Genomic DNA, 9,592 nt, shown 5'->3' on the forward strand with positions numbered 1-9,592 from the left:
AATGTGCTTCAAATTGTTGTTTATCATATTATTATATATTATATTAATATTTATCAGTGCGACAGCATCTTTTTCCGAGGAGGATTCAGGGGATGATACGGATTTAGCAGATGCATTTCGTTTACCGGATTATATAATACCACATCATTATATCATCAATATTACATTATCACCATTGAAACTAGAAATAACAAATTTCATTGGTAAATGCCATGTTCACATCAGTATTTATCGTCCAACACGCATCATAAGTTTGCACGCCCAAAAACCACATATAAAAATAAATCATGCAATTTTAACAAATAAGGGATTGACTCAAGTATGGATTGAAGAAAAACATTATGTCCTACAGAATAATACGTATAACAATGAAAGTCACATTCTCAACTTTCATTTTATCGAAGAAATACCAAGTGGAGCTTACTCTTTGATTATGAATTTCACCGGATTCTTAAATGATAATAATGAAAGTATTTTTAAAAATTCTTATGTAAATCGCACAGGACATAAAAAGTGAGTGAATAGTGAACATAATAAAAATATTGAAAACATATGTTTTATCAATATAGAAATCATTATTTTGATTATTATTTCATTTTATATTAAAACTTTCTTTAAATTTTACTGCTTATCATATTTTATTTTCTATTTATCGTTACGTAATATGCCTTCTCTTCGCAAGATTTAAATATTGTATTGTGTTTGAGATGTATATGTTTGAGATGTATGTGAGAGAGAAAATTGTGAATATTAATATTTTAATATTTTAATATTTCGAGATAGTTATATATAATTATACAATTCATTTTTAAACTGCATATTTTAGAGTTATTACTGGGTATATTTTAATATAATTGAGCATTACATAAATATATGTAGCATAATATCAAAAAATATTATTATACATTACAATAAAAAAATACATAGTAACATAGTAACAACATATTAATACAATACATAATGATAATATAACAATAATAATAACAATAATAATAATAATAATAATAATAATAATAATAATAATAATAATAATAATAATAATAATAATAATAATAATAATAATAATAATAATAATAATAATAATAATATCATAATGAAGTATGCTAAAATATTATTCTTAAAAAACAACTTTTAATTTTATGATAAAGCAATGTGATGTATAAGTAACTTTATCGAATACGTGGGAAAAATATAAAAATGAAATTATTTAATTATAAAATACATGTACACGTTTTATATACCCCATGAATGAGTTTCATATAAATATATATTTTTCACTTTGTATTAATTTTTAATGCAATAATTAAGTTTCTTTCGTTATATGAGGTTTATTGGTAAAATGTTGTAGATGGTTGTACGCAACGCATTTCCAGACAATTGGCGCTCGACAAATATTTCCATGTTGGGATGAACCGAAATTCAAAGCAACTTTTAATATTTCAATAAAACATCGTGAAGAATACACAGTCTTATCGAATATGAATTATAATACAAAAATTCATATAACTAATACCCAAAAGCAATGGATCCATTTTAATATCACTCCTGAAATTTCCACCTATCAAGTGGCATTTTGTCTATTGACAGATCAATGGTTTAAATTTAATCTTTTCGTTCACTCGAGTACAAGTAGTTTATCTAACATACACATATGGAATAGAAATTTTTCTCAAGTATTATTCGCAGCAGAGGTTATTTACAAAACTGCAATAAATTTCAAATATAATTTGAGAAACTTGGAGAATATTTCAATCCAATATGTCTTAATGCCGGGCCTTCTATATGATGCCATAGAAAAGTGGGGTCTCGTTTTCTACAGGTAATACAAATAAGTAGAATAAAAAAATAATAAATAATAAAATAGAATAGAAGATAATAATCTATTTAAAAAAATTACTATTGGCATTCATAATTAAAATTTTTCAAAAAAGAAAAAATACATACATTTTATTATAATATACATTTTATTATATTTTCATAATGAAATTGGTATTAATAGCGATAATAAAATATATTTCAACATAGTGTACACATTTATAAAGTTATTGATTTTATATAAGATTTACGTATTAATTCAAATGACTTTAAATTATGGTTTTAAATATAAGTTTCCTATCTTTTTTTATTTTATTTTTTACCTATATGTTATACACACAATATCTCTATTACTATTACTTAATGTAACAGGTATAATATTATAGCAACAAGACTTTATTATACTTGAAATACTAGAGACTATTATTATATTTGAAAAAAAGATATTTTACATAATATTTTATTACTAATAAATAATTTTCAGGGACACAGCTATTATCTATGACAAGAAAATAGATTCCCTTGCGCACAAAATAGAGGTGGCATGTTTAATAGCACGCCAAATGGTATATCAATGGTTTGGTACAGTCAGTCCATCCTGGTGGTCGCATCATTGGTTGAACCAGGGTATTGCTACGTTGCTCGGACATTTACATATTCTTCCTAAGGTTCCTTTTTTATATATATGTTTATGTAATGATATTTCGCTTATGCAGCTTAAACATAAAATGATTGTTCACACAATGAAAAGATCTTAACATTTTACTAGTCTGTAAATAACACTGATCATCTAAATAGTTTATACTTTTACAGCATTTAAAATATACAAAATAATTTTGCTAAAATACATGTGTTTTTTTATAAAAAAAATACACGTTGCTTTAATAAGAATATAAAAAAAACTTGTATCAAATTTCTTTTTAAATGATTTCAATGATATTTAATCTTATATTTAAATAAATTACATATATATTTGAAGCTATTTTGTGGCGACTCTTTCTTAAAATATGAAAAAGTTCTTCTTACATAAGTACAATGCATTGCAAATAAATAATAGATATTATTAATGAAAATAATAGAAATTGTAGTAATATATACTAATGTAACATATATGAAAAAAACTAATGTAACATATATGAGAAACGTATTGTTCTATTTAAAAATTCTTTGATGGGATTAAATTTTTTGTTACTAGTATTTTGCTGATTTTCGTACGTCGGATTTATTCGTAGTGCAGATGCAACAAGAATCTCTTCGTTTAGACAGTTATTCCATTATGAAGCCTCTTATATCAGAGATCAACAAACCCTCCGAAATTAATTCATTATTTTCTTTTTCCTATTATATAAAAGGTAAGATTGAATAAATAATAAATGAATGTCCCCATAAAGTCATAAATGTCGTAAAATTGTAAATGTCACAAAGCAATAAGAAAGTTAAATTAAATTTGCTTTCTCGCAATTTACATAGATATTTTATTTATTGCAATAAAGAGATGCAAAATTATAATAAGTAAAGGTGTAAAACTATATTTTCTTGTACAGAAAAAAGTGTAAAATTATAAGAAAAAGAATATAAAACCATATTATTTTGTACAGAAAAATCAGATGTTTCCGACAAATTTATATGTATGGATTCTGAAGTAAATTTAATATAAACATATACGCGCTTTCATGCATTTTATAATATAAACATATTCATTTACACGCATTGTATTTTTTCATTGTAGCTCCTGCTATATTACGCATGTTACAACATGTCCTCACTGATGAAATATTTAAAAAAGGAATTGAAAAATTCTGTAAAACGTAGTAAGTTATAAATTGCTTTAAATTTTCCCCTTTATATATTACATTTATAATTATATTATTAAAGATTCCAGCCGCCGTTTCGGTTTCCGATTTTTTTTATTTCTACACTTTACAATTTTTTGTGTTTTTACAAAGAATTCTTTTGCAACATTTGCATTTAAAAATGACCTCAAACTTCTTCCATAATTTCAATTCTATCATTTCTACATTATATTCCAATATGATAATTGTAAAATCAATTTTTTATTATTATAAATTAAGTTATAAATTAACATATTTTGTATTCTATATGTCACCGGTTACTCACGATAGGCTTTTTACATATATTCGTTATTTTAGCATGTTATATAAACTTCAACAATATCAGCTAACGATAAAAAATAAAATAAATAAAAAATTATATAAAAGTAGCATAGTATAGAACATAGAATATGTATTAATACACATATGCAATTTAATTAATGAATTTGTATGTTTTTTTCTAAATTAAAAGAAATCTTTCTTTATTGTAGTCAGCAATATAATATGTTAAATTTAGTATGTTTAGATCTGCAACACTCAATGATTTCTACAATGTTATACAAATTGTCTATGATTCAGAAAGAAGAATCTATACGAAATCTTTTATTATAAAAGATATTATGAATGCTTGGACGAAACAGGAACATTATCCTATATTGAAAGTTAAAAATGAAATTCCTTACTTAAGAATAGAAATAGAAAATTACGGCAGTTTAAATGTGCTATATGATTGGTGGATACCTATAACAATAACTAAGCAGACAGAATCCGATTTTACAATATCCAAGAATTGGCATGTACAAGATGGGTGGATCTCATACGAAAATTATTTTAATCAATCTGTTTTTTTTTATGTGCAAGAGGATGAATGGTACATAATTAATTTACAACAAATTGGTAAATATTCTATTGATTCATAACTTTATAGAAATTAAGTTTTTATTACGAATAATTGATGTTTTACTCTATTTTCATATTTAAATATACGTATTTGAGTCTGTTACTTATAATTTTTATATCTACTACTTAAAAATCCATGTTGTCTTATACTTTAAAGTAATCATAATATGAATAATAAGAAAATACTAAACTAATCACAAGTTACAATAAAATTGTTATTATACTATTATTAAAATACATATACTTCTCATTTTAATTTAAAATGTTATTATATATTTTTAATTTAAAATTGTTTTAAATTTTTCCCGTTACGCAAAATTATTGTGAATAACGTGCCACTATAATTTTACACAAATTCTGTTAAATGTATTATAATATATATAGAATATCTCATAATCTCACAATATAATTCTTTAATAATTTATTCTGGAAATAAAATTTTAATACAAAAATTCCGACGCTGTAATAATTCTTAAATTATAAAATATCAAAATTTAATAATGATATCGCATAATTATACATACATTTACCGATGTCGTTTGTTATTGATTTTTACAAATTAAGTGATATTGATTTTCATTGCGTAGTTGATTTTGCTATTTTTATATGTATTATGTATATGATGATCATGTAATATTAACGAATTATGATTGTTGTAAGTAAAATATTTAAAATTTTATTCTTTCATATAACAATTTAAATGATTAATTAATTACATTACATTTAAACGGAATTAAACCTATCTCGACATATTTAAAAAATACTGTTAAGAAACTCTGTTTATTTTTCTTTAAACGGAGAAATACTTATGGAAATTAATTTATTTATTAACTGCTTGAAAAATAAATAACAAATGACAAATCAATGTAGGTATAAATGCAGTTACGTACTGTACGCGCAATTCTATGCAGTATCATGGCAAACTTTGTTCACTTGTAACTTAAAACTTATTGTTGCTTCAACATTTTCGTATTAGGATTTCTGACTTTCTATTTTACATCTAGAATACGCTATTAAAATATTGTACGGAAGTAGTGGGACACCCTCAATAGGCAATATGATTTTTTATTTAAAATGCAATAATTTTTTGTTATTATTATATTTTGCTTACAACTGAGAATATTATTAAAATTTCTAGAAATAATCTTTTAAAACCTGAGATATATAATATGTCGGCAAATACATAGCAAATATATACTCGTTTTTTCTATACATTTTGATCGTGAAAAAATGTTATCTATTAAAATATATTTTAAAAGAAATTAGGAGAATTTTCATAAAATATTAAAATTGCTAACAATTTATTTTTTATATTTTATTTATATCTACGTACACATACATATATCACATATATATAAATAAATATTAATTATATTTAAAATTTTCATACTATCTTATTTTTATATAAAAATTAATTATTTGCACATACTATAATTATGCAAAAAAACTGAACATGATGGAAAAATTTTACTTATCTTTTCATGATAAATGCAAAAAGATAGGTAATATGCAAGAGATATAATATTAAATATGACATATTTTCTATATAATTTATGTAGTACTGAAAATATATTACATTTATCTTAAACATCCTACACAGTTTATTTTATATAAAAATACTTAATTTTTGATGATTATAATATCATAATATTATATATATTATAAGAAAATGGAAAAATTTAGAAATGATTTAATATATTTAATTAAGAGAAGTTATTAATCCAAGAAATATTCTTCTATATTCATCAATTGCAACATCTACAACAGGATATTACCGTGTTAATTACGAACCCAAGAATTGGCAAAATATTGCGAGATATCTGAACTCTACGAAATATACAAACATACATGTTCTCAATCGGGCTCAAATTATTGATGATGCATATTACTTCGTGAAGGCAGGCACACTTAATTTTTCTATATTTTTGGAACTCACGGAATATCTATCTCGAGAGACAGATTATATCGTATGGTATCCCATGTTTAAGGTTCTCGAAGACATATCAAGCATCTTTCCATTTCAAAAATTTAATATTATCAAGGTAAACTCTCTCTCTCTCTCTCTTTCTACTTCTTTGTATCCACTTTCTTTATCAAATAGAGCAGATTTATTAGTATTATATTTCTTCAAGTATTACAATTTTTTACAAATAATCAGTAAAGTATATAGTATTGTTTTATTTCTAGACAAAAATTTTGTACAGTTTGAATAGACTTCTTCGAAAGATCGATTATGATAAAAAATCTAATGAGAAAACTGACAATTTAATTGACTGCTTAAGACAAGAAGCTGCTAAGTGGGCATGTATTCTCGGTTCGTTAAATTGCAAGGAAGCAGCCGAAACTAAATTGCTACAACATCTCACAGATCCTGAAACAAATAAGTAAGTTTTCTTATACATACAACTTTCGTAATTGCATTTTTGCTTTCATGAGTTGCTGAATAATACATAACAAATATCTAAGACTATAAAACTAAATTCCTCTAACAGATTTTTAACTTCTAAATATCGTAGACTTTTGTCTTGGTGGAGAGATTGGACGTTCTGTAATGGTTTAATGAGGGCGAACTATAATATTTGGGACAAAGTGTGGAATATACATCTTAAGAATCCTAATACAATAACTTCAAAATACCTTGCTTGTTCCGGTAATTCTACTATTATTATAAACTATGCAACACTGATATTCGAAAATTACTTCAAAGAAAGCAGAGATAATTTTTTGAATGAAAGGAGAGATAAGGATTTGTTGAATGATTTTCATTACATCATTGCGAGGCACGCAAATAATAAGGAAATACTTGATAATGTATTAAGAAATTTAATGTGGATACCCAGGTAATAAGTGTGATATTTATCTTTTATACTTATATAAATTCTATTCATAATACTCATGTACCCACGTAAAGTTGTCATATATATTAATTATAAATTTATTATTTATCATTTACAGCAAATACACTGTTGCAATATTAATTGATATTATTAATCATGTATATTCTGAGGAACAACTTAATCAGGTAAATTTTTCAAACTTGAATGATGTATTATAGTTTACCAGTTTATTTTATAATAAACATTAACTGATTTACAAACTTTATTACTAATTGTTAAATTTATTTATAAATATTGTAAAACTTTTAATTAGAATAACTTTTTTGGACTAATAATTATACTGAAAATACAAAATTACATTTGATTTTCGTAAAAATAACGCAAGATTAAACTATTAATTAATAACAAACAAAATATTGAAATTTGTTTCAGATAAGTGAGTTTGTGAATATTTTTAATAAAAAAGTAACTAATGAACAGGTTTTGGTCCGACAGTTATTTTTTGATAAATTTAGTAAAATATTAAAGGTACATTTTTGAATATATTTATTTATGTTATCTACTATTTTTTATTATTAAATTTTTATTTTTTAAATTTTATTTTTATTTTCGCTCTCTTATGTCATATCAAATATATATATATTCTAAAATAAGCGTATTTCTCCTCTTAATAACAGATTCTTTGAAATATTTCAAAAAGAAAATCCTAATATAGAAATATGTCGATATAATATTTTTTAAACGGAAAGCGATTATATTTTACGAATAGGATTGAGATTTCGCGCGCTCAGGTACTATGAAATGACAAGTGACAAAAATGTTCCCATGAATGGATCGCCCTTTTTTATAATATTATTATTATCGTATAAATTTGCAATAGCATTCTCATTACATGTTTTTCGCTTCTCTACTCATTATATTAGTACATTCTTTTTAGGAATAATGGATGCAAGAACTGAAAGTATCTCAAATATGTTTCAAATAAAAATTCACTGATTTAATTTCTACTGGAACGGTTGCAATTTGTATTTCATTGTGAATATTCTAAAATACGAAATAAATAAATATCAAATAATTTTATTCTGAGGAAACACAATTTGAACGCTCGCACAGCCTAATAGACGCCTTCATGGAAATAATATTAATCGATCATTTTGACAGTTGAAATTTGTCGCAAATTTTTATTTCAATCATTTTTGAGAGTCCTTTAACTCTTACATTATTCGTAAAAAAGAATTTATTAATACATTATTCGTAAAAAAGAATTTATTAACGCAATGCGTGGGGAAACGAGAAAATAATGACAATGCTTTTGTAAATATATACAATAATCTCGAAATATCATATATAATAAAAAAGGCCCTTTTCATACTTTTTTCACTTGCCATTTTGTCGTGCCTGATTGATTGCGTAAAACCTTAACTTTGTTATTCGTAAAATATCTCTCTTCGTTTATAAACTTTACAACTTCGACACTTTTGTATTAAAATTTTCGTTTGAAATGTTGAATCATCTATTAAGAGGAAAAATAACGGTTTTTTAAGCCACTCTGTATATTTATTTTAATTATGGAATAAACCGAAAATAATACTGTATTATATTTTTATTTTATGAAAGGTATTTTTTATTTATTAATGAAAATTCATTTATTAATCAATACATAAATATTTCAGATTAATTACATGACATTACCTTTCTATAATCCGAAGGAGACATTCAACATAATTATAAATTTATTAATCGATCACAAGATAAAATTACGCAAGTTTGAAATCTTAAGACACTTGAGTCGTTTTCAGAAAATTATGTAAGAATGTGAAGAATCAATTTATTATATAAGTTTCATTATGAATAATTTTTATAATAATTTTATTTTTACTCTTTTATAAATATTAGAAATAAAATGTTTTCACAGATTCTTTTAAATCGCATCTAGATATAAATTTTACCGTAAATCGTTGCTCGAATAAAATTATTTGTTCAGATTTTTAAAGATATAATAGTGCAAATAATACTATTCGTCTATAAACAAAGGAATATTATGATATTAATATATGATATTTAAAATTTTGGTCTTATATATATATATATATATATATATATATATAATGTTAAATAATAATATAAAATATTAATATCAAAATTAATTAAATATTGTACATCTTTTGATTTTAATAATCTAATATATACAATTATTTATGACATATA

General features: G+C 23.4%; 1 protein-coding gene across 1 annotated transcript; it reads left to right on the top strand.

Annotated features, from left to right (window-relative positions):
* Positions 1–1,404: 1,404 nt before the first annotated feature.
* On the top strand, positions 1,405–9,211 carry LOC145964019 (aminopeptidase N-like). Its single transcript, XM_083086379.1, has 11 exons — positions 1,405–1,819; positions 2,300–2,483; positions 3,011–3,167; positions 3,545–3,626; positions 4,165–4,544; positions 6,315–6,589; positions 6,735–6,931; positions 7,064–7,387; positions 7,503–7,569; positions 7,817–7,912; positions 9,058–9,211. Exons 1-11 carry the CDS (start codon positions 1,479–1,481, stop codon positions 9,193–9,195), a joined length of 2,241 nt encoding a protein of 746 aa, XP_082942505.1. The 5' UTR covers positions 1,405–1,478; the 3' UTR covers positions 9,196–9,211.
* The last annotated feature ends 381 nt before the right edge of the window (positions 9,212–9,592 follow it).

This window comes from Camponotus vicinus, unplaced genomic scaffold, assembly GCF_025532165.1.
Source record: "Camponotus vicinus isolate PSW18456_S1 unplaced genomic scaffold, iyCamVici1.0 SCAF_13, whole genome shotgun sequence".
Taxonomy (NCBI): Eukaryota; Metazoa; Arthropoda; class Insecta; order Hymenoptera; family Formicidae; genus Camponotus; species Camponotus vicinus.